The following is a 27,697-nucleotide window of genomic DNA, read 5'->3' as shown; positions in this document are numbered from 1 at the left end:
TTTGATTTATACACCGATGTAAATGATATAATTACATTTTATCAAAATAAAACAAAAATTGTATAAAATATATTTAATACATCAATATTCAACAGACATTCACATTAGTTAGTCAAAAATAAAATGATAAACATTATTATGAAGTCAAAAGACTACCTACTCAATGTTAAAGTTAGGACAGACCTGATGAAGTCATCCATGATATAAAAATGATATGAATTCATTTGATTATGATCGTCGTAACAATAAATTACGTAGAGAATTTGTAACTAAAGAAAGACAAGAGTTCAAAATTTTTATTAAATAATATGTCCGACTTTCAGTGGAGGCGCTTATGTGAAGAAGAGTAAAATGTTTAAATAGTATACAAATATGGAAAAGGTTTCTTGTTTTGCGATTGAAAACATTAAAATTAATAATGAGAATGCATCTTATGATTTGATAACGCCATCTATTAATCCTAAAATAAATGATTACTGCCATTATTAATACTACAGATGTCAGTCAGGTCTGTACTCACACTAACGTTAGCCTATTCTAAGACGAAATATTTTACACCCAAGTTGTGGACAAGTTGACATAGATCATTTTGTCTTTTTGACAGAGAAGTAACGCTAAACGATAACTCCCAATATGTCTACTACGTACGTAATTATAACTTTTATACGATATATTTATAGGACTGATTTTGTTTTGGCTTTCTTCTTACACAAATTCAAATATTTTTATTCAAAACCACTTATTAAACGTCAAAAACAGAGACCTGAGAACGAGCGCATGAAGCTCAGCGAGCTTTTTTTTAAAATTAAAAATATGGATAACAATCTAATATCCTACAATAAACACTATAATTAAAGAGCCTGAGGGTGAGCCTAAAATCGTTTATGCTATAGTAACCTTTCCCACATAAACGTTTTTTAACCATTCTTTTAAATTTCGTAACACATTTTTTTGTACATTTTCCAGAAAATATGATCCCAGGATCATATTGTAGAAGCATATACATCGCCCAATAAAAGACTTACGAACTCGACTTAACCGATTAGAAGGCATAACAACAGAAAGGTGTCCTGTTTCAAACTTTATCATTTCATGATGTCTAAGAACCAAAAAATTCTCAGTATCGACGCGTCGATACTAAGACTTTTTTGAGACGGTTGATGAGCAGACTCCCATCTTAAAGGCCGGCAACGCATCTCTTGACCCCTGTTGTTGCGGATGTTCATGGGCGGCCTTACCACTCCCAATCCCGTGAGCCTCTTGCCCGTTTCCCCCACTATTAATAAAATGTAATTGCCACTGTTAGCCAGTTAAAAACTGCACATACCTATACTTACACTTGCATTTTAAAGAAAATATGAACTGCATTTTATCGGCCTCAAGAGAAAATCCACGTTTCTACGCATCTCCACCGTGACCTCAAGACCGATATCTCTGATAGATCTGGAACTCTACGCAAGTCCTGAAAGATCCAAGGTATAGAGCAATGCCGTATAGAAGGGCTCATTCTACGCAATGTTCAACAGTGCCGCCAGTCAGATGTCAAACTTTTGCCGCGGGTCGAAGAAGAGGAGATACAATGTGCTTGTTACGTCGCCCATTGGAGTCATGGAGTAAGTTGGCTAGGAACCGTTAACGATCCCCCACCAGGATGGACAAAATATCTGTTGCGTGCCCGTGAGATTAGTAGTTTAGTAACCTGATAATTTTGTTTCATTAATAATTTAATACAGAGATTCCCAAACTATTTTGGACACGACACCCCATTTCCAAAATTAACTGATATCTCAGACCCCCTTGCAAAATTACTTTAAAATTGTACCGCTACTTTTTTTCATATTTTCTTTCCTTGACGAGTTTTTCAACTGGTACGTACTTGTGCACGCGCTTATTATGTTGTTGACCTGTATGTAAATGTATGTACTTTCTACTAAACTATTATTGGTTAGACAACGTAAAGGTACGAAATAGTATCTTGAAAGTTTCAAACAAGAACTTGTGTTATTTAAAAGGGGTGGATTTTTAGACCGCCAAAATCAATCGTTAAGCGTCACTTCACGAACAAAAAGCAAAGGATAGAAAAGAAGTCCTAGTCTATGGCTATTCCGACATTGTCCTAGCATAAAATATACAGCTAATTTACAATTTGTCTTAATTTATATTTAACTATGGCTATGTAGGCCACGATATTATGACATGATTATAAATAACGCAACCCTGAGTATAATAATGTGCTCCACATACAAATATGACAATTGTTAGAATAAAACAAAAACCGGCCATATTTTTTTATTATGAGTATTGCTAACGAAGTCATCAGCTCAAACCAAAACACGTTATCAAACATTAATAACCAAAAAACATCTAAAATGTTTCGTTGCGTGTAGCTTTATTTAATTTCAAATTTGGTACATATTTTTGTAATATTAAAATTCTGATAACTTTCTGCAATTTTGAGAGATTGATATTAAATTGCAAAACGGAATGGATTTAAAAAGAAAACAAAATTACTTGGGAGATAGAACAGTAATGTATAATGAACAAGATGGAATTAATACTGTTGCAATTAAAGAAATTATATACATTTCAATTTCGGACCTGTCATTAATAAAAATATACATTATTTTGATAATAATGCAGTGAAAAGAAAGTGCAAAGAAATTTGAATTGCTGTGATAGCATTTAACACAAAGTGAGAGTGGAGTCAAATGCAATTTTTGAATCTTCATCTCCAGGCGTGGCTGTTCACGTACCTAGTATTTGTAAAGTAAAATTAGAAGAAAACCTTTCCGAAAGTATATATTTCACCTCAGAAATTTAATTTAAAACTTATTACTGTCGTATGCATAATAAGTATATTTTTCAACATATTATATTACTTTAACGCGATATATTTTCATGCGTAGCACATTACAATAGGGTTGTCAAACGCTTACATTATTTTTACTTTCCTTACCATAAACAATGATATCCTACCGCGTCCATAACTTAATACTTTTCAACATAATTCTAATACTACACTATATTTACATTTGGCAATTTATTAGTCTATACATAGGTGATATGCTCTTGGCTATGGATACCAATTGTGGAATCCAGTGATATTTTACAAACCTTAGATGTTTATCGAACTTCCAGTTACATTGAGACATAGTTTGATGTGTTTATGATACATTAAAAGTAAATTATTGTTATTCAACTCCGGGCCAGCTGCAAAGATTTCTTTCAATTATTATTTTATGCTAGCATCAGTAACAATTACTAGAACAATAATATTTTTTTTTTTATAAATAAGGGGCAAGACGAGCAGGACGTTCAGCTCATGGTAATTGATACGCCCTGCCCATTACGATGCAGTGCCGCTCAGGATTCTTAAAACCACCAAAAATTCTGAGCGGTACTACAACTGCGCTCGTCACCTTGAGACAAGATGTTAAGTCTCATTTGCCCAGTAATTTCACTAGCTACGGCGCCCTTCAGACCAAAACACAGTAATGCTTACACATTACTGCTTCACGGCAGAAATAGGCGCCGTTGTGGTACCCATAATCTAGCCGGCATCCTGTGCAAAGGAGTCTCCCACTGGTAATAATTGTACAACCGCGTAACTTTATACTTGGTAACCCTATAACCTCTTATGGGTTCGAATCACTAGTAGTGCACACATTTATATAAAGAATACAAAAGTTTGTTTCCGAGTCATGATGTTTATATGTATGTTAGAGTATGTCTAAATTGGGGTTTTGATAATTTGAGTGTAAATATAAAAAAAATGTTATAGTTTAGAAGTACAACTATTAATATTAGTATCGACAGAGTACTATTGGTTGGAAGTTGTTGTACCAATAGTAGAATCTCGATAGAAGATGTAGGACGGCTTCATACGGTTCGATTTTATCAACTGCTTTGTCACCAGCGATTTAACAGACTTTCAATGGAATCGAAGCGATAAAAAGCTATCAAACAAATGTTTGACACTTTTCCAATTTTATCGCTTCAACTTTCTTCTTGAATGAAATTAAACATGTCTGTATGATTTAATGTATCAAATGTGGTTAATTTGTATGTTTGTTTATTTGTTTCTCGTTACTCACTTTCTCTTATTTGATCTCGCAAAAAGATCACAAATATTTATGACACATTAGTGGGTAAGTTATGAGCCAATAATTAGTACGTACTTATTAAAGAAATAAGAACTTTATGCGTCGAACACAATATATATCTATGTTCGATATGATGAATTTAATTAATTATATATTTAGTTACAAAACTATATATTATATTATGTTATAGTTGTTGTAGGACTGAAGTGAAAAACTTTATAATTCGGTTATTTACAAGTTTTTCTTGAAGTTCGGCGTACAGATGCTGTATGTTTTTATGTCAATCAATGAAACTATTGCTCCGTGAATTCTTCAATAATTGCTTATTGTTTTTGGAAAGTTATACACATCACATATCAGATACTAGGCATTGTTCAGTCTGATATCTCCAAACGGGTCACATTGAATTTATTGTAAAACAACTAGTGAATTGTATGATTTTTTTCAATAAACAAAATGTTTTTATCTTACGATAAATCTATTAATCATATAACCCAGCCAGTGTTAAATTATCATGCATTACATATTTCAACTGTGAATATGTTTTTTTGTTTTAAAAGTAGGCGAGAACAAAAAGTAAGTAAAAATAACCGTTAAAAAAATTCAGCCACCGTCGTTTCTAAGCCAATTAATCTAGCCATGCCATTTTAGGCATGCTCTACGTAGGTATAATATTTTTTTTTTATAGGTACGTTCCTATAAGTATATTCAATAATTCTTATAAATCTTTTAGTCGTATTAACACAACCTTAAGTTGATATATATTTATAAGATTATTAGATTTATCCAAGGTAATATTAAAAATTGTCTTGTAGGTACTCTCAGTAAAAGCACACCTTATGTTAACACAGAGTACTTCAGTTAGGAACTGCAAAAATAATGTGAAACCGTAAATTATTCTAATCGTAAAACGTCAACTATTATAAACATTTGATAACAAACGCAAAAGGCACAAATGCAAAGACACTAGTTAATAAAATATTGCTTAAAACATGAATCAATAACAAGCTGCTGAAACACAAGCAAAACACTTTTGTATATCATTCACACACATAAAAACACCACCTAGATTATAAACGCTTCAAGATGCCTAACAACAATAAACGAGATACGCACAATATCGCAAATATACATAAACCCGCGACATTTTACAATTATGTTTTTTTCTCGAACAGACAATCTTCACATCAAAGTTGCAGATTTATGACATTTTTGTAGAAATTTCATTAAAAACATATGATTGGAAATTCATTTAAGCCATTTTACAACGGCTTTATAACTGACAATAACTGATTCCCTATAGTTATCTGTTTCCTGCTGAAAACCAATAAAATTAACAGTCTTTTAAATTAAATATCTTACATTTTACTATGATTATATTTCTCTTTTAAATTATATGTTTTTTTTAAACTGAACATATCTAAAAAGCTCTTAACCTCTGCTTACATTCCCAAAAAAGTTAAATCCCGTATTAAAATAAATTTTATAAAATCATCAAAATAAACTACATTCATACTTAAATTAAATGTTTCTAATATATTGAACCAGTAGCAAAATATATTTAACTATAAAAGCTTAAACGAACTAAAATCTAACGTTGGACAGAATAACATACAAATTACTAATAAGTTTTCGATAAAATCCAATTTATAATCTTTATATAACAATATGAGTATACTCTTTCGGCATGTCACCTAAAATAATATGAACTGCAACTCAAAAGTCAAAATAGGTTTATAAATTAATTTATAAAAAATAGCCCGTTCCAAAATGTATAGTAATATATTGTAGATAAAATCCTATCTCCAAAAGGAAAAAACACACATAATGCCAAAAATATACACGTGCACACAAGCAATTCTTTCCCAAGGTCCTTCGTTATCATTCAACAATCATTTTTCATGATTTTTATTGAAAGAGCAACGAGGCTGTTTGATTGTGAAACACGTGTTGGTTGGTTGTAGTTATAGGTGCGTTAGTGTATATTATCATACAATGATGAATGTATGTTTCCTTTGGTAAGGAGGCAAGGTGATAACATTCCATAATTTATGAAAATTGAAAATTCATCTCTTAATTACTGACATTTTTACTATATACTTATTGCGATCTATTTCAATCAAAATAGTTTACTTTTCTTACTGTTTATACAAAAACAAGTAATTACAATAATTAAAAAAAAACAGTTTAGTGAATTTTAGACTCAAATATTGTCAATAAATAAAATTATAAGTCCTGCAATTGTTCAAGTTCGATATGTCATTTTAAAATAATTTAATTGCAAATAATAAACACAATTATATTATTAAAATACATGAATAAAACTTTAAAAAAATAGTTCCACATAATATGGCACATTAACTATATCAGACTAGTAATAACTAAAACTACCCCTTACAATGTAATCTGTAACTTTCGATTGCTATACAATTGCAAGGGGCAATGTCTTCGGTAATGTGCTAGTGAGAAGTATAATAATTTATTTATAGTACGCATATTGCATCTAATTCTCAGAAAAAATAATGTCTTGTTTCTACTTTGTACAATTAGTGTCTATATACTTCATTTTATGGCTCCAGATGAGTGCGAGGAAAAAGTTTGACAGTTAAAAAAATGGCCATTGTAACTCTGTTAGTAGTCTCGAATTCAAACGCCGAATTTAAAACTATTCGCACGACGCGACGGAACGAAGTGTCATTTCGACGTTTTCTATCTCGTATGTTAAAAGGGTTTTTCGGCGAGTGGAAGTGAGAGGTCCAATACATTTTTAAAAATGTAAATTAAACGTTATTGCTAAAATTTTAAAGTCTCATTTGAAATCACTCACAATCAGAACTGTATCAACGGCAGATCGTGTACGGTGAGGGGTCAGCACGTCTCGTTGAGCTCGTGAATGAGAAGGGGCGTTGTGTCCGGTGCCGAGTGGGGTTGAGATGGACGATAGGTTACGATTCGCTCGAGCACGCATGAAGCGGAGAGACGCGCTTCGGCGTCGTGATCCCAGCACTCCTCCATGGTATCACACAGCACGCTTAAACCCTGAAACAAACACATTCACATTGGTACGTGTAAATCTGTGACTACTGCGACATCTGTTGTCTCGCATTCGTAATACCGATTTATGTTCTCAGTGTACCGACCACTGACCTTCTACTATTTTATACCACTGGACTGGCGTCTGTCAAAGTGCTTTTGTGCCTGTTTGGTATTCGCCATTTTGGCGCTGTTAGCCATGTAGCGAGAGTCTGCGGTACTAAAACTAGTGATGACAACCTCAGCAAACATTAATTGATGGTGGGAAACTATTTACCAAAAAAAATATTTTATTACGTTGATTCCTGAAGTATAAATAGCATGGAAAACGAACGAAATAAGTTCAAAATGTAAAAATACTTCAGAGTATTGTACGTGCCTTTGCAGCCATTTGTATTATAGATCAAAATTAGTTCTCTGGACGCTCGCGAGTCGGGGCTTCAAATAGGCACCAAACACTTGCTGTCAAACATATGAAACAGCCTGTCCAGTGGTATTTATACAGGTCAGTGGTACCGACTCACACACTTGCGTATGAATCATCCTAACTTATTCTATGAGATAGTTTCCGACTGCATAAAAGGAATATTTTCTTTCTAAGGGTATAATCGCCCCAGCGGCAACCGGAAGTCACAAGGGTCATTGGGCTTTACGGGTTTGGGTTGGTAAGGCAATTGTCATCTCACGAGCGAAACCGACCCTGTGGAGAAGTCACAACAAAATTTGTGGCTCCAGCAAACGAGCAAACCCTGATTCACGTCATACATATCAGTGGGAAGCTCCTTTATACAGGAAGCCGGCTAGATTATGTGTACCGCAACGGCGCCTATTTCTGCCGTGACGCAGTTATGTGTAAGCATTACTGTATTTCGGTCTGAAGGGCGCCGTAGCTGGTGAAATTACTGGGCAAATGAGACTTAAAATCTTATATCTCAAAGTGACGTGCGCAATTGTAGTGCTGTTCAGAATTTTTGTGTTTTTCAAGAGTCCTGAGCGGTACTGCATTGAAATGGGTAGGGCGTATCAATTACCATCAGCTGAACATCCCTTATTATCATAAAAAAAATGTAAATTTCCGTTCTCCCTATGGTATATTCACAAAACCCTTTACCGACTTCAGACAGTAACCGGTCGATCAATCATATTTATTTCGGAAATAGCCACTGTACTGCAAATATCCCGGATACAATATTATATCAATCCGTGTCAGAGAAGCCGAGAATAGTGTATAAATATTTGAGCGGTGAACTTGTAGCACTGTTTCGTAGCTAAATTGATATTGGATCACCTACGAACTGGGTCATGCTGGCAACATTTTAAATAGCTTTAAGTGTACAGTTTTATCTTTTAGTAGCTGTATTCCGCTTACACACGCAATATATTTTTGTCAAATAATACCTATTTTTACAATAAGGAAACGGTATCTCGAATATTGTTTTAGATGGACCAACAATCGATATTTTTGTAGATCATTCTATTATATTTGTATACACTATATGTATGTATGTATCACTAATCATCTATACTTATATTATAAAGAGGAAAGATTTGATTGTTTGTTTGTTTGCGTTGCATAGGCTCCGAAACTACTGAACTGATTTGATAAATTTCACTGTTGAGAAGCTACACTATTCCCGGGTGACATAGGCTATGTTATATTAAATAAAAACTTATTTAATTCAAATTGAAAATCACTTTGTTCATGTAGGTCACGGAAATAACACTTATGAATGTCAGAAAAAAATATTTTTTCTTATTGAATCTACCGCTACTTTGTAAAGGGTTGAGCTAATGAGAACTAACTAAACTAACTTAAAAACACTAACGGCCTTACAAATAAAAATGTGTTATAACAATTATAGATTCCATCGTTATACTGATTATGGTTATACTTGGTGTAATATGAAAATAGAACAAGAAAGTTGTTGACAATTAAACCAAATATTGCCTTCTCTCTTCTGTCAAAATACGGTGAAAATCATGTCAAAATGTACGGTTCGGCAACAGCGCAACCAAAGAGAAGACACAAAAAATTTATCTTTGCCTGCTCTGTGTATATTGTAAGTTTGACGTATTGATACTTCACTTTTCGAATTCGTTCTATAAGACAGGCCGCACACCAAAGTAATACGCTTCACGCCAGCAATGTTTTATATATATATATATATATATTATATATATAACATATATATCGCTTTCAAGTAAAACAGTGCTATTGTGTAATCCACCAATTGGAAATCATCGTCAGACGATATAGATACGATTTGTGGTGTGATTATAATGAGGAAAAAATGTTATGTTGTTAATGTAAGTTTTTGCGTGAAATTCAATATGGCCGTTCATTTTGTACCCACGTGGGCCTAAAAATAATGAGATTGTCACAAACTGCTCTCTAATACATCTGTGTATCTGTTATGCCTGTTTGCATTTAATTTCTATATACATGTGCAGGAAAAAATACTTAATAACAAACGTTATTAAGTATTGTAAACACATAATATGTCGTAGAAGTACCAAGTAAAATAGAAATGACTTTACAAACGAAACCAAAGTTTAGGATAGGGATTTTTTTCATTAACTATATTATTTGTATCTAGTAAGTAAAATTTGAATATAAATAGTTGCACGTTGTGTGTTGCGTCTGGTCTTCTTAGACCTGTGCGATTTTAACACGTATATCATAGCACTCGTACTTAAAAGGCATAGTCACAGAAATATGGAAGTCAGCCATTGTCCATCCGATCTCTAAAAAAGGTGCCAGCTCGAAACCAACAAACTAAAGGCTTCTTTACTTGCTAGCCAAAATCTAGGAGACCATTATAAAACACAAGCTGCCTATGCTTTTAGTACGGCTGGCGATATTTTGTATACCTAACACATGGTACGGTGACGGCTATTGAAAGCAAGGGTGAAGAGGTACACCAACTTCCCTACTGAGCGCAGCATTTAGGTAGTAGTCGACGGTTCTTGTTCAATCCTTAACTTCGTCAAAACTAGCTTAACTAGAAAACTATTTCTTCTACGTATCAATGTTGGATGATGGATCCCTACAATATGCATTATAATGACAATAATAACATGTTCTTATAATTATTAATCAGTTATTTATAAAAATATTTGTTTTGTAAAACAGGAACTAAATGTGGCTTAACACAAGTTTATGTCTGGTGTGCGGCCTTGCTTATATATTTATTCCGCAAGTACAAAGTATAGTTATATTCTGTATAAATTGAGAATAATACAAGAATATTTCGCGACAAATAAACGCAGTATTACTCTGATATAACTATTCTTTCGTTTTTGTCAAGATATTCGGTTTGGCAAGCTCAGTGTGACGTATCGTTGAATTTTTTCATTAATTACATTCTCTAAAAAGTATTTTATGCTATTTTTATATTACGAAATTTAACAGAAATAAAACTTGTAACATATTTGTAAAATTATTACACAACAGAATTATTAAAAAGTATTATGATAGCCGGACACAAATTCTGCATTTAATAATTATTTCTGTCTGGATGAAGGTCCTATATTATGCTAAAGGAAATAAATGTAATCGTAAAAGAGCAAATTATTGGCTTCATTAAATTATTAAATTTCTTGCTGTAACTTTGTAATTATCAATATATGTTTAGCTGAAATATACATTGTCAATATATTAATAAAAATAAGTAATTGTGTTTTGGTATGTTTATTGGTTATATTTTCGTATTGATAGCATAATATCAGTAATGCCTTAATTATAGTTAGATTTAATATGTCTCACCATGTAAATAAAATAAACAACACAACACTGTTTAGACACACCGACAATACCGAACATTATGCAGATCTGAATTTCTGTTTAATGACAATAATAGAAATATATTTTATAGATTCAATAGAGATAAGAAACAGCTAATTAATCAGTGAAAGCCTTTTTTTTTTAGAAATATCCAAAATTATTATTAGGTGCTTAGTCATATTTAGAGACTTTTTAGGCAATTGAGATTCAGTTCAGAAATACCGCACCTGGCACATTACTATTTCACAAAGTCGCTTTGCTAGGTAAATGTATCTAGTGAGACGTGCAGGGAGTGGAATTTCGCATTTTGTGGTATTAATATGAATAACTCCTCTAAGTACATGAGTATACATGAGTTGATGTTTGGCCAACAGCTGTGCCTTTGGAATAGAAGGACAAACGACCGTATGGGTCACCTAGTGTTAAAAAAATTATATTAGAAACATCAATATCATCACCTCACACATATGGGTTTAATGAATTTTTTTTTTTTTTAATTTCAGTTCAATTTCAAGAACCTCCAATTTTTTTTTTATATTTTTTGTGTGAAAATCTCAATGCGTTTCACAAAATACATCAACTTACCAAGTTTCAACAGTATAGTTCTTATAGTTTCAGAAAAAAGTGGTTGTGACATACGAACAGACAGACAGACATGAAGAATCTATATCTAAGGGTTCCGTTTTTTGCCATTTGGCTATCCTAAAAAGCAACAGGCTCATGAAATGTATGCAATAAATACTAACACGGTGGTCCCTCCACTGCGGCGGAATGTGCGGTCTCATCTTCCGCTGCACTACGGTCTCCTGCATCTCCTCCAGGCCGGGGTGGGAGCCCACCTCGTCCTCCAGCGGCAGACGATACTGGGCCGTCGGGTCGTTACCGCGCTCTTCACATCTACCAACAAAACACAAGTGTGAGCATTTTTTTATGAAAATAAGTGACGAGACGAGCAGGACGTTCAGTTGATAGTAACTGATACGCCTTGCCACTCAGGGTTCTTGAAAAACCCAAATATTCTGAGCGGCACTACAACAGCGCTCGTCACCTTGAGACAAGATGTTAAGTCTCATTTGCCCATCAATTTCACTAGCTGCGGCGCCCATCAGACCGAAACGCAATAATGTTTACACATTACTGCTTTACAGCAGAAATAGACGCCATTGTGGTACCCATAATCTAGCCGGTATCCTGTGGAAAGGAGCCTCTCATTGGTAAGCATTACTCTAATAAAATTAAATAAACGGGCAGGATTGGCTTTAGCACATCTAGCGCCCTGGCGCATTTCAACACCGGCAGTTGCCCTCAATAAGGGTACAGCGAAAATGTCTTTCAGCGCCTTTTGGTCAACATGTTTAAACCACTCCTTTTATGTGAGAAAGTAACGAGACTAAAAAGACGTTCTCCTTATGGTAAGAGAAGTAACATGTCTATTACAATGATGGAAGTTTTTTGATTGAACTCAAAACTCACACAGAACAATGTAAAATTATTTTAGGAAGCGCGGTACACCCTGCCCTGCCCAGAGGGGTACTTATATATTATGGCTTTTTCCAATTGCATCACACCTTTCGGGCTAATGCTAAGAAATCATGAAACCTAATCGTGTATGATTCGTCTTGACGACTATTTTTGTGCAAGATGGTAACCAGGATCTGATGATGGACCTGGAAGGACCTGGCTACAGGTACTCAGTAATTAAGGCACACCAAACAAGCCGCGTCGAATGTAGATTCTGCCTTTGATTAGATGGATGCTATTTTTAGTAACAAGAACGTAATAAAAACGTGTTTTGAAAAAGTTCTTTTCTTTTAATTATATTCTATTATTGTACAGAATACTTATTACAATTATAATTTATTTCAATTAATACAAGTACAAATAAATCTTTCAACACTATAAACGAAGTTGATGTAAGGAAATAATAATCATATATAAGTTGGATATTCTGTCAACAATAGAACCAGAAATACGACAGTTAAAACCCAAATACCGGAGAGTTAAAAAAGGAGACCAATATTTACGTGTCATGTGTCACGCGGCCGGTTAAATTAGTTCGTAAGAGCGCTGGGTGGTATCTCGAGAGGCGCGGGAGGATTCCCACATCGTCCATAAATTTTCATACATTTCCTCACATACAATTATTGAGGTTATCAACTCAGATCATGTAGATGGCGCCACGTCACGTCATATAAGAAGAGCACATATAATTTGGTAGCATCAAATTTGTATAAAAAGAGTTGAACCTACCTTGATGCTATTTCCCAAAGTACCAAAGCACAAGCATACATATCAATCCTCAAGAATGCATCTTTTGTGAAGTTGATAGCACCATCTAACACTTCAGGCGCCATGTACCGACGTGTTCCAACTTGCCCATGAGTATCCCCACATCCATGACCAGAGCGGAAGATCAGAGCCAGTCCAAAGTCAGCAATACAAGCACTCATGTCTGATTTTAGGAGAACATTCTTGGATTTGAAGTCCCGATGTGCAATTGCTGGTTTACCACCACCTTCCTCATGCAAGTGGGCGAGACCTCTGGCAACACAAGTGGCTATCTTCCATGCTTCCGGCCAGGTCAATGTGTGAGCTTTCAGATAGTCACAAAGTGAACCCTGTTTTAAAGTACAATTAATTATTATATTCTAGGTCTATCATAATAAGAAAAATTAATACAAATTATATTATTTTATTCAGATTACATTACAATTACAACAAAGCTTATGATTGTACTAGTTATAAGTTTGACATTATAAGTTCACGATATATGATTGCTTTCTGCTTAAACATTTCAAACATATCTGTTGAAGTTAGTTAGTTAGTTGTATGATTATTGAAAATATCATAGTTAATTACCTTCTCATGATATTCTGTGATGAGCCAATATTCAGCCTGTAAGTTGTCACCTTTTTTGTCAACACCAATGTAGTGTAATATGTCCTGGTGGTCCATTCTAGGTAGTCTGTATATCTCCTGCTCTGCTACCCAAGACTGCTTGTCTTGTAACGGGAAAACTTTCACTGCAACATCCTTTTGCCCAAACTTAGCTCGCCACACAGCTCCAAACCTTCCTCGAGCTCTTATCTCACACAAAGTGACCTGCTCCAGTAAACTAACACCTTCATTTTCCATCCCAGTGCTGGCTGAGGGTGGTCTTGATAGTGATGCCTCAGCACTGGCTAACTCGGCAAATGAACTACCCTTACGTTTTCTATACAATAAATAGCAAGCAATTAGAATCATGAACAGTAGGAACAATGGAGTCAGGGTATATGCTATCACAGCTTTGGTGTCATCATTATTTGTTGGCAATGGGGAAGCAGGAACTAAATCAGTTGGAGCTTCAGTCTGTTGAGACAGACTTGCTTCAAGGCCTGGGAATGTTGAATTTTCATTGCACATATCTCCCTCACAACAGCAATGAAGAAGAGGTAATTTCATATTATGCAGACGGCAGTTTGAAGCTCTGTCATTGCATGCAACAGTGTCAAGGAAGCATCCTTTGAACATGACTATTGCAGTATTTGTTATATTATCATACTGCCACAGAGTAAAGCAGTGATTGCTTTTATCTACCTCTAATGCTTGACATTCTTCTTTTACTACATTTGGCACACATGTATCATTTTTACTTTTGTCGCATGGCTCTGGGAGTGTGTTGTTGTAGAACTCACAAAACTGAGTGGTTACCCCTCCTCCTTTCGGGCGGGGTGGAAGTTGATGATCAGTTGGTAAAGCACCATCAATGCCTAAAATAAAACAATTATAATAAATTTCACATATCATATCATCATATAATGATATGAAGATAATGTGATTAGTTATCACTCTAAGACACTGCTATTGTATACAAATTATCATTTCACATCCATCTGTTCATGATATTTATAAATTTTATTAAAAAATTAATTAAATAAAATGTTGGTTGATGGCTTTTGATTAAATTTAATAGCATTTGGTATCCTCATAAAATTGTAAGTACTTTTAACACATTCCTTCATCTTTAGACATCCAAGCTTTTAATAGTAGTATTACATTTATCTTAATTATTGAAACATCATGGTTTTGGCAGTGCAAATTATTAGGGATATGACAGATACAAGAAGATTACTTCCAGTTAATGTACCACACATACCCATCCCAGAGACTTTAAGTTATAAAAGTTAAAAAAAATTATAGGCTCTAGGCCAACTTACGCTGGTCCATGGATGCTACAGTAAGATTAATATAATACAATACACATACATATATACAAGCTATATCTCGGAAGCAAACATTCGCATTCAATTAGTCTTAATGGCTAGGTAAAGACTTCATATTATTTGTAAGCTAAACATATCAAGTTTTAATAAATCTTTAAATAAACTTTGATATACTAAGAAGTATCATACAATAATTACTTTATTATTTAGATTTGGCATCATTTATTCATATTAATTTAATTAATAACTTATTTGTATTTTTAAATATACGGTTAAAACGTAGCTAGAAGCCGCAGTATTCTTTTCAACTTCTTACAGCCCAAAAAGTAACACTGCATATAAAAAATTTAAGCACTTACCCAAAACAATAATTGCAATAAAAATGAAGAAACTCTTCAAAGACATGATAAAAGTATGTTTAAATTAGGGTATTATGTAGAGACGTCCGTCCTACAACCCAATGTTATTTTTATACTCGGTTCAGGCATCAAGTCTATTTACGAACTTCATATTTTCGAGTTTGTTCATTGCAAATCAAGAAAACAACATTTATTCACGAACCCTCACTATAATATCGTCTATTCAAAGCATTCACTCCCGTATTTCTAGGAATAAATCTTCTGAGTTCTGATTCACTTAAATAGAATAATAGCTGTGATTCAATTTGTTTTTTTTAATACATTGATTTGATTTTGCTCAATGAGGAACAAATTACATTTACAAAAGCAACACAAGAGAAGAGTCAAGAGCTGTTTTTTTTATTTAATGGCACGGAGACAAGACTCTTGTCATGTCAAAAGAGATGTTTAGGTCTCAAGATTGTAAATGTGATTTTCCCCAGATTGGATATAATTTTTCCCCAAATATAGTCATCCTATTTTGCTGCAATATAACTTGCATACAGTGAAGGCATATAAAACATGGAAGCATTTTTGAGTTCTGATACTTAAAAATAGCGCAAGTAAAACTATCCCGTCGTGGGTAGGGCTAACAAACTTATCTTTTATTTATTTAATTTAAGTTCAGTTAAGCGCATGAGTACGAACGGATCCGGGTCAGCCGGGATTTTAAAAACAGATAAAACATGGATTTATAATACATTCAGTTGTTATAAGTGGAAATTAAAGTCCCAAAGAATTCAATCACTTTTCATGTTGAAGTATACTAATAACTTAAAAAAGAAATATAATAGTAGATTTTACAACGAGTGCACAAAACGAACGATTTTATCCGAAACTTTAAGCAGCCCGAGCCAAAGGTAAGGGCTGGTAGAAATGTCGCGGATAAATATTTTTGTGGACGAGCTATAAACTCTGCCTTTCATTTCGATTGCAAGGAAATAAAACAGTGGTATAACATGGACATTTTTAACAATTTTAGCAAATTTGAAGAAATTAATAAACGCACGAAAAAACAAGACATGTTTCCCGCCGCTTTCTTTTTTAATCTTACGACATTGATATTAGGCTTTAGCTTCAGACATAATAAATATATATATATATAATTATATATATATATATATATTTAATAAATTAAATAACTCACCGTATTTTAATTTTAATATCTTGTATGTCTTAAAAACACACGACTTATCAATCAAACTTGGTAACAGTAACAATATAGTTCATTTCATTTTCTATCTTGCTGTATCTACGTTGAGATTTTCTTCTCCGTAGCATACTTTTTCTATATGCTAGCATACCTACTGTAAGTTTATGATCAAAACCGTTTGTAAAGAGTTTTTATCTTATTTTCAGCCATTTGCATTTTTAAGCAAGATGATTCTTATCACAATTACCTAAATATCAATGGGGACAAAAAGGCATTGGTGGAGGTGTACCATAAAGGCATTTTTTTTTATTAAAAACTAAATGACAATAATTTATTTACACGTCTAGATAGAGCCTATGACAATAGACCGGTGAGGCTGGGCTTATTAATTTATGAAGAATTTATGTGTGTATTATCGCTACGTCTACACACGCGATACATCTGTCACTTTGTAGTGTATGTGCGTAATGATACCAGATGTTGAAGAATTATTATGAAAATAGGAAAAAAAATAATGCGCTGTGAGTATTGTTAATTCGAACTCTACTATCATACGTACCTACTTTTATTATCCAGGTACGTATATTTAAAATGTTCATTAACGGCCGTTCCCAACATACTATCTACAGATAGAGATAAAATACTACCTTCTACTGTCAGTAATTACCTGTCAATAATCTGAAGCTTTCCCATTAAGCCCGATAAGTCATTCTTATCGCCTTATATTGGGACGCATGAATTGCAATTTCCATACAAACTTTATATCGCTGGTATAGGTTATAGGTTATAGGTTATCACGGGCTATTATCCGCAACTCGACGACTACAGCGCGCCTATTTTGCGTGGTATATCGCTGGTAAGTAAGCTATCTATTTATTTATTTATTTATTATTACAAGGAAACATAACAAACACATCACAAGAACTGAACAATATAGGAAAGAGATACAAAATATAAATGTAGATGCGTCCTAACACATGTTTCACAAATACAATAATAACAAAAAGAAAAATCAAAGGTATACAGTCACAAAACGCAAACATTCACAGAAGTAACTAATTTAAAAGATGTAGACAAATGAAATTAATTAAAACTAAACTTGGGGCAACGATAAGAACGATTTTAATTTTAATTCTAAACTGTGTCTGAACACAGCAGAGGAGCACGAAAATATGTCGATGTCGAGAAAACTATTGTTGTAAGATTTACACATTCTGTGTAATGGCGCGCGAAACCCAATGTTTGTTCTTGGGGACGATAGCTCAAAAGTAATGCATGTGCGGAGAGACCTGGCTGGGACGTGAAAGCCTACGAGACTGAGGAGCTCAGAAGATGTCAGCTCACCAGTACATATTTTCTTTAAAGTTACACAGTCTGTTATAGTGCGGCGCTGACATAGCTGAAGAAAGTTGTATTCAAGCAACAAATCATTATAGTGGGCTCGATTTCCTTTTACACGATAATTTAATGTGCGTAAGAACTTTTTTTGAACAGTCTCGACTCTTTTTTCGTGGATCGAGTAAAAAGGATTCCATATTGGGCTTGTATATTCTAGTTGGGGTCGCACGAGGGACTTATAAAGATATGTGTAAGTACACTTGTCCTTAAATTGCTTGGACACACGTGTAATAAAGCCTAGCATGCGAAGAGAGCTATTTAGAATATGGTCTATATGGGTGCCGAGGGTTAGTGTGCAGTCTAAATGAATACCCAGATCTTTGATGGTAGAAACTGACGTCAGCTGTTGATTGCCGAGCTGAAAATGAGTCGTGATAATATTTTTATTTCTGGTGAACACGATATGTTTACACTTTTTGTATGCCAAATATAGTTTATTACGTGTGCAGTATGCATCAAGTCTGTTAAGATCCTCCTGAATACGGACAGCGTCAGATGGACAAGTAACTGTTTTGTACAGCTTTAAATCATCAGCGTAAAGTAAGTAATGACAATGTGAAAAGCACTGAGATATGTCATTGATAAAAATAGTGAAGAGCAAGGGTCCAAGAATAGAGCCCTGCGGTACACCGGATGTCACGCGAACTGGAGAGGAACGATATCCATTATCAATTACCGACTGAATGCGGTCCTGCAGATAGGCCGCAAACCACCTCAAGAGGTTACCTTTAATGCCATTGAAAGAAAGCTTCTGTAAGAGTAATACATGGTCAACCTTGTCGAAAGCCTTCTGGAAGTCTGTGTATATAGTGTCTATTTGTGTTTTACAATCTAAGCCGGTGAAAATGAAGTTGGTAAATACGAGAAAGATTGGTGAGAGTTGATCTGCCGGCAACAAAACCGTGTTGTTGATAAATAATAACATTTTTTTAAGCTGGAGAGGACATGACGGTGCAATAGCCTTTCTAGAACTTTGGGAATTGTAGAGAGGATAGAAATGGGACGATAATTTTCTATGTCATTTCTTGCTCCAGATTTAAAAATGGGTGTAATGTAGGCCGATTTCCAGAGTCTGGGGAAACAGCCTGTTGACAGGCACTTGTTAAAAATAATTTCTAGTGGCACACAAATTGACTCGTGTGTGTGTTTAAGAAATATTGGACTGATATTATCTGGTCCAGGGCCTTTATTGCGGTCGAGTGTACGCAGTTCTCTGCTTATTTCCGCCTGGGAGATGCATACGTGACTAATTAGAACATGCGAGTCATTGACGATACTCTCACCAACAGCACTGGAATCAGAGAGAACCTCCTTTGCTGAAGGCTCGAAAACTGATTGAAAGTACTGCGAAAACATTTCAACAATGGCGTTTGGGTCACTAGACAAAGTGTTTCCGTACTTCATGATATGTGGATACCCTGAGTTAGATTGCTTTAGCGAGGAAGTATATTTCCAAAAATGTTTAATGTTGCTTTTTAGGGAATCTTCAACACATTCAATATACCGATTATGACATATCTTAAGAAACATTTTCACTCGCGCTCTTAACAGAGAAAACTCTTGATAATCACGAGGGTTTTTATAGGTTTTCCAACGACCCCACAGATTTTGTTTTCGTCTGAGAGTGCGTATTAACCCTCTACTGAACCAAATGGGGTATTTATGTGATTTAGGCTTCATCAAGGGCACGTATGTATCAACGATATTGTTTATTTCCGTGTAAAACATACTTACAGCCTCATCGCATGGCAGTGGTGTTAAGAGTGACTTCCATTCAACCTGTTTGACTACAGTATTTATAGTTTGATAGTCTGCCTCAAAGAAATTTCTTTTGCGAGTACGAATATGGGGCATTGGATTTAATTTCTGTATATGGCAAAATATTTCCAAGGCCGGGTGATGGGGAACAACGTTCAGCAAGGGATTAACAGAGGATTCGGTAGAATTTTGAAGAGTGGTCAGGACTAGGTCAAAAATCCTTTCGTTTTCATTAAATATATAATTAGATTGTTCTAAGATCATGTATGACATAGTGTACAGAAGAATTTTTACTGTTCTGTAATAGCAGATTCTAACAGGGCGTCAGGACCGGATGTCCAGTTAAGCTGAGGTAAGTTAAAATCACCGGTAATTAAATAGTTATTAAAACGCGCAATGGAATAAATATCATGAAGTTTATGAAAATACGAGCTATATGCTGTGGAGGGAGTAGAAGGAGGAAAATAGCATGGGTTTATCAAGAGATCTGACAAGGAAGGCAAATGAATATATATTTCCTCTAAATCTAGTGCTTCAAATTCAGGTAACCTTATGGCCTTAATAGAGTTCTTAACTAGTACTAAGATCCCACCGCCCCCTTTTTACCGGATATTGAAAGATTTCTATCACGCCTAAATATTGAATAATTGCCCGTGCACTCTCCATCAAAATAAGACTCTAACAACCAGGTCTCCACCAATACAATAATATCATAGCTGCTTAATGCAATATTATGTCTTAATTCGTCGAGTTTACTTTTCATGCCACCACAGTTTCAAAAATCAAATACAAAAATGGAAGAGTAATTAATCTCATTAATAAAAATCTTCGTGCCCCCAACAGCAATGATCAAATACAAAAAGAAAGAAACAAATAAAAGTGATAATAACAAAGACTGGAGAAAAGTCATAGTTTTAACTAGTCATACTATTTTACCCAAATCGTTTCCGGATCGCAGTTGTATAACTTTTGACTCGTCCGTTTTCCTGACAAAGATACTATTGTTTTTACCCACACGTATTTGTAGCCCTTCTCTTTTGCGATCTGTCGAGCTTTGCTGAAGATGATTTTATTTTTCAAAGTTAGGTGTTCAGCGATGAAAAAACTGGAGCCACTGCCAGGGGTCACAGATACACCAAATAATTGTTCAGACGTCAGCGATCGCCGCGCCCGCGCTGCAGCAATCAGCTCATCTCGCTGTCGTCGAGTTGTCAGCTGTAATATGATGTTTTTTGGCCGGTCCGTTGCCAATCCGGGAGCAATACGGTGAATGCTCCTTATGTCGCTATCTTTCAGATCGACACATAACAATTTGCCAATCGCCAGCGAAAGTTGAACGAGATTTTCACCTTTCTTTTCCGGTATATTTTGTATTTCAACGTTACAACTCCTTGAGGCTTGATCCAGATCGTCAAATTTTGAGGTCAACGTTTCCAGCTGAGTTCGTAGTGTGGCATTCTCCTCTAACAAATTGGTGGGCGAGGATTCAATACTGGCCATCCGATCTTCCGCTTGCGAAAGTCTGTCTTCAAATAGACTCATACGCGATTCAAGGGCGAGTATATCGTCACTAAGCTTTCGCGTCACCTCCGAAATGGCCGCGTTTAGGTCGTCTCGCCACTGCTGCCTCAGGTCTGCGAGTTTTGAATCCATGTATTTGGTCAGGATCTCTGTATCAACGTTTAATGAGGATGCCAAGCCTGATTTAGGCGACATGGATAAAGCAGGCGCAGCAATCTTTTTAATCTTACATATCGAGCACTTCCACTTTTTTTTATTCATAGGAAGCATTCTTTTAAAATCAGGCTCTGATAAATCAGCGCAGAAGAAATGCAGCAACGTGAGACAAGATATACATTTAATAACTTCGGTATCGGAAATATTTTTAGAACATTTGCCACAATCCATACTGATTTATGTACTTTATAATATTCAAACAAATAAATAAAAAAAATGTGGCCTTTCTACGCAGGATCGATCTAGCCTCTCACGCTACCCCAAACCTAGTGGAGATCGATTGAGCCACAGCGACTTTAGTGAGACTGGCGAATGTTATGTATAAATCTTTCAGTTTTGATAATAAAGTTAGGTAGGTATTTAAAGCGAGAATGATTTATTACAAGTCACGTACACAATTTTTACACGTTTTGATCTGTATAATAAAATTTACATCCTCAAACGGCTAAGCTGGTTTAGATGAAATTTGGTGTACAGAATATCGTAGACACTTGATTTATCGGAAATAATCGTCTTAAACGTGTCTTGTATCGAGTCCTCTATTTAGAAGGTCGCGGACTGTCGTAAAATTCAACCTTGTCCAATTTAACCTCCAGTATACTCAAGTGTGCGCGGTAAAAAAATCTATGTGTTGTATCACTCGCCTCGCCTACTATGGGAATATTGGGTCTCAAAATCTCGAGTGATCGCTAATTCCGCGGTCATTTGGAAGGCAATGCCAAATTGGCTTCAAAGAAGCTGGGTGCCATAAGAAGAGTACGGCAATACTTCAAGCCAGCCCGGATCCTCACTTTCTGGATGTGTGGGGTTACTCCACACTGCGGTTTCTAGGAATGGAAGAAAACTTCTTTTCCATAAATTAAAAAAAAATACTCATACAACATGTCTCACACAAGTTAAAAAAGAGTAAATTTATTAAAACAAAAACCACAATAGCTACCGAGTACAGTAGATGCATCTTGACAATACCACATAGGTATGGATTCTTTCTGCCTTCTTCCACTTAGATCAATTCAACATTAGTTTTGGGCTTCCTGAGAGCTTATGCAAGTGGACCTCCAGCTTCCTCACTGGGCGCAGCATACAGGTCGTTGTCGACGGTTATTACTCGAATCCCAAGCCCATGAACGCTGGAGTGCCCCAAGGCTGTGTGCTATCTCCCACGCTGTTTCTTCTGCATATCAATGATATGTTGGACACCTCCAACATACATTGCTATGCAGACGATAGCACTGGTGATTCCGTATACACGGGCCATGCAGGTCTCTCTCGGGAAATCGTCGACCAGTGCCGGGAGAAACTTGTGTCTTCTATCGAGTCCTCTCTCGAGAAGGTAGCGGAATGGGGTAGGTTGAACCTTGTCCAATTTAACCCCCAGAAGACTCAAGTTTGCGCGTTTACCACTAAAAAACCCCCATTTGCCGAATCACCATTCTTCGACAAAACTTCCCTTAAAGCCTCGCCTAGTATCGGAATACTGGGTCTTGAAATCTCTAACGATTGCCAATTCCGTGGCCATCTGGAGGGCAAAGCCAAATAGAGCACGGCAATACTTCAAGCCGGCCCACATTCTAGCGATCTACAAAGCGCAGGTCCGGCCACACATGGAGTAATGCTGTCATCTCTGGTCTGGCGCAACCCAGTATCTAGCTCGATCCATTAGACCGCGTGCAACGCAGAGCTGCTCGAATTGTCGGGGATCTAGTGCTCTGTGAACGGCTGGATCACTCGGTGTTGCGTGAGACGTCGCTTCACTGTGTGTCTTCTACCGCATTTATCACGGGGAGTGTCCCAAAGAGCTGTTTAACCTGATTCCAGCCGCCCAATTCCACCTTCGCAAGACACGCCACAAGTTAGGATATTATCCCCACCATCTGGATGTGTCCGGGCGGTCCCCCACAGTGCGGTTTTCAAGGAGCTTTCTTCTTCACACTATAAAGCTATGGAATTTGCTTCCTTTTGCGGGGTTTCCGGGGCGATATGACATGGGTATGGTCATTTGTCCTCCTGTTCCATAAAAAAAAAGCTTTATTATTATTAACACTTAAGTTTTTAATAAATTTGTTGTGGTACTTGCTATTACAACACATTTAATAATTTAATATTTCTAATACTACTATACTATACTAAAGATGAGATCAATGTAAAAGAAAAATATTAATAGAATCCCAGTTGTACTTTCCAAGCAATGAAAATAAAATAAGGCTACTATTTTCTTAAAGCTATATTGTAATATTTGAGTGGTGAAAAATTTAGGATCATTACATCTGAATCTGAGTTTCTCTTCAAAAACACTTGACATGCCTTTGCATATTCTTCCATTTTTCTAAGATCTTTGATTTGTGACAATGATGTATCAGATTTATTTAATTTAAGTAGCTGCTGCATTTTCTCATCTGAAAAACATTTAAATGGACAACCACCTTCAGAACATGAATTCTCCAAATTCTGCAGCACTTGACAGTTTCTGGAGGTATAATTTCTTTTAGATCCCTCTAATCCGTACATATGTCGTATACCATACACATATTTTTTTTCATTTGTATTCCAATCGTGACAGCAACTATGGCTATTTGGCATATTCAAATATTCAGTCTTCCAGAATTTCACTGCCTCATCAATTGGCATTCCGATATCTTTAAGAAATAAACTGTAGTTAAATCTATGTTGATGTGACAATCTATGATGTGTTCTTAGTTGTTGATGTAGGTTCAACATACATGGAGGAAAATATACACTCAAGTTATCAATTTCATTACTTAAAACCATATTCTTTTCACAAATATTTTTACAAGCTACCATATTTTTTATTTTCTTTGATAATTCATTGATCCTCGGATCCCATTGTATAGACTTCAATCTAGTTTTAAACAGTCTATTCTTTAAATTAAAACTAAATAAATTATACAAATAATCTTTCCAAATACTACAGGATATCACTGCATAGCCATTTTTTATTTCTACCTGTCTTTTTGCCACAAAATCAAGGCAAAATTTGAATTTTATTCTAAAATTATATGTTGAACATTTTGCATTGCAATCAGCACATATGTGTTGAGTTATTTGTCTTAGATTTAAGTGTTGGCATAATACTTGTAATGGTTTTAAAAAATCTAAGTCAATATCAGTTTTTCTAATGTATTTTAACAGTTTTTTTGCAAACCGTCTTAAATCGTAGGCGGAAAGTAAGCTTATTCTGCTTTGAAACAATGCTATTTCAGTTTCTAATATAAAAGTAAATAGTTCATCATTTTGTTCTAACAAAGCTGCAGCACACAGCATAAAATGTCCAATATTATCGTATATACTTCCGTCAATGGTATATTCATTATATTCTATATCACAGTTCCTTAAAATTCCATTTAGGTGTTCCAACCTCTTCAGGACGATAATTTCCAGCATATGTACTTGCAAGTGTCCTTTTGCAGGATATAAATAGAAAACTGACATTTCATTGCGCTTTTAAGTTCATTGAATTTATATTAAATCAAACGGCTATGATTTTAGTCACATAATTTTATTATAAAGACAAGACAAGACGTAATAATAACAAATTAATAATTAGTAAAGTTACAACTTACAAAGTAAAATGTAAATAAACAAGAGTCATCAGTCAAGACTCAAGAGGAGTCAGGGCTCGGGCAAGTGAGTCTGAGTAGTGACACTGACTAGTGACAACTGACAACAGCTATCAGTCTAAATTAGTCAATTTCAAATAAGCTAAATAATTAATGGCACAGGATCCAACATTATAAAAACTTCCATACCCAAAACTTTATGCATAAAACCTGTGTGGGTTCAAGTTACCAACCTGTAAGACTCAGCAACTGTGCGTGAAATTAGTTCTGCTTCTCTGATATACAGTCACAATATACAAAACAAACAATACAATTTTTATTAGTATACAAATTCACATTTACATAGACTGTATAATAAATTTTACTAAGGATATTATAAGAAGATATTACTCGTAATCTCAACAAAGGCTGGATTTGAAGTACATTAAAAAATACAATAGTTCTATAGATATTTCATCGCATTTTTAATTTTTAATCTTTTTTCACTTAATTAAGTTACTATTTTAATTATGTTATTTTGAGAATTGAAGTACACCTGATTCTCATATTATTATTAAAGCACTACATATACGCCTTTAGATGCAAGTTGTAAAATAAACATTCCTTTATCAAAATTGTAGGTAAAAATAAAGAGTATGAATACTTCAGAATACATAACAAACCTTAAAGAGTGTTCAATCACATTTCTATTTTCTACGTAGCGGCAGCGCACTTTAAGTACACATGTCAGAAGTAAAACTTCTTTGGAAAACTAATTTGTAAATCTCGTTTATACCAATTATCATAATCTGTTAATGTTCTACTTACTCGCAGCCACGCGCTAAACCTGCATGATACAACGTTAGTAGGGAAAATGTTTTACTTACTCGCGGAGCCATGTGCTTCATTGTACCGTCGCCCTTTCTCACTCTGTCTCAATCGCTCTCAATCTCCCTCTCCCTCTCCCTCTTCTTGGATAAAAAGTCCCACATTTCCATGACACTTTATTCGCACATATAGACACTGGATTTAAAAAATGATCCCAAATTCGTTCTGCACCCTCGAGAGCCTCGGATTCGATATCAATATAGTTGAAATCATAAATTTGCGCGGCGGCCATATTGGATTTAAAAAATGATCCCAAATTCGTTCTCTGCACCCTCACGAACCTCAGATTCGATATCCATGTTGTTGAAATTATTAATTTGCGCGGCGCCCATCTTGGATTTCAAAAATTATCCCAAATTCGTTCTCTGCACCCTCGCGAACGTCGGATTCGATATCCATGTTGTTGAAATTATTAATTTTGCGCGGCGCCCATCTTGGATTTCAAAAATGATCCCAAATTCGTTCTCTGCACCCTAGAGAACCTCGGATACGATATCCATAATTTTGAAATCATAATTTTGCGCGGCGGCCATCTTGGATTAAAAAAAATCCTGCACGACACAAGGCTAGTAGGGAAGCCCGAGAGTAAGAAATACTCTTCCTCAATCGGTCTCAATCGCTGTCTCCCTTGAACAAAAATCTCCTCCTCTTCTTGATCAAAAACGTTTCAAATTTCCGTGACGCTATATTCCGTTTCATTTGTAAAAAAATTACCCTCATTTTCCTAAGAGTTTGCTTAAAACACATAATTTTGAGTTAAATTGCTAATTGACAAAATTATCAATGGCCGACCCGCGTATTGTTTACAACTAGTAGTTGTTGTCACATTCGAAGAAATCGTTAGTAGCACATTTTCTTTTTATTTTATTAATAATATTAAATTTATTAAAAAAAGTGAGTATAGTCAGCTCCGACGCACGACTGGAGTTTACTCCTCAAGAACGATTGTCTTTGAACAGGTACTAAACAAAATCAAGTCCAATGGAGTCGGTTACAAACAGAGATACAGGAGAAGCTAATAAAAGGGTATTAATTAAAAAAGATCGACATCATATGTAAAGGTAAATAAACGCATTAATGAAAATTCTTAAAGAATATACACTGGCCTGCAAAAGTAAGTATCACACTTTTCAAATTAATTTTTTTTCTTAACTATAGAAGGTTGAGATTTAAGATTAAAAACGTTTTGTTGCAAATTTTATAGGCTTTAATTCTTAGAAACTAAAATTATACATTAGTAATATTTTTAACTTAAAAAAGATAAAACAATGAAAATAGACATTTTTAGTTTAGTGTAAAAAATTCAATTAAAATCTATTACATGTTATTTAATTTTTAATAACTAGTATTGCCTCCTCGAGCTCTGATTACAGCTTCGAGCCGGTTCGGCATACTGAACACTAGGTTTCGGAGCCGATGTTGGGGAATATTCTCCCATTCTTCTATCAGGGCCTGCTTTAGTGCCCTGAGGGTAATAGGTGGTGGTCTGCGATTTCTGACTAGCCTCCCAAGCTCATCCCAGGCGTGTTCAATCGGGTTGAGATCAGGACTTCTTGATGGCCAAGCCATCACGCTAATACCGACCTCCTGAATATACTCTTGTACGATATGAGTCGTGTGTGGTCGGGCATTATCATGCATCAGCATCGATCCATCACCCATATTTGCTAAATACGGCCCTGC

The 27,697-nt window shown here is 35.2% G+C and overlaps 2 protein-coding genes across 2 annotated transcripts; both read right to left on the bottom strand.

Moving 5' to 3' along the window:
• Nucleotides 1-58: 58 nt before the first annotated feature.
• Nucleotides 59-15,862, bottom strand: LOC126974344 (activin receptor type-2A-like). The gene is made up of 5 exons (XM_050821804.1): nt 15,485-15,862; nt 13,780-14,672; nt 13,171-13,538; nt 11,667-11,817; nt 59-7,142 (listed from the first exon to the last, which is right to left on the bottom strand). The coding sequence occupies exons 1-5, from the start codon at nt 15,528-15,530 to the stop codon at nt 6,972-6,974; spliced, it is 1,629 nt and encodes a 542-aa protein (XP_050677761.1). The 5' UTR covers nt 15,531-15,862; the 3' UTR covers nt 59-6,971.
• A 6,585-nt stretch (nt 15,863-22,447) lies between these two features.
• LOC126974347 (DNA primase large subunit-like) lies at nt 22,448-25,140 on the bottom strand. The gene is made up of 2 exons (XM_050821809.1): nt 23,835-25,140; nt 22,448-23,576 (listed from the first exon to the last, which is right to left on the bottom strand). Exons 1-2 carry the CDS (start codon nt 25,017-25,019, stop codon nt 23,565-23,567), a joined length of 1,197 nt encoding a protein of 398 aa, XP_050677766.1. The 5' UTR covers nt 25,020-25,140; the 3' UTR covers nt 22,448-23,564.
• Between the last annotated feature and the right edge of the window lie 2,557 nt (nt 25,141-27,697).

Source organism: Leptidea sinapis, chromosome 32 (genome assembly GCF_905404315.1).
Source record: "Leptidea sinapis chromosome 32, ilLepSina1.1, whole genome shotgun sequence".
NCBI lineage: Eukaryota > Metazoa > Arthropoda > Insecta > Lepidoptera > Pieridae > Leptidea > Leptidea sinapis.
This window is presented reverse-complemented; position numbering and strand designations above follow the sequence as displayed.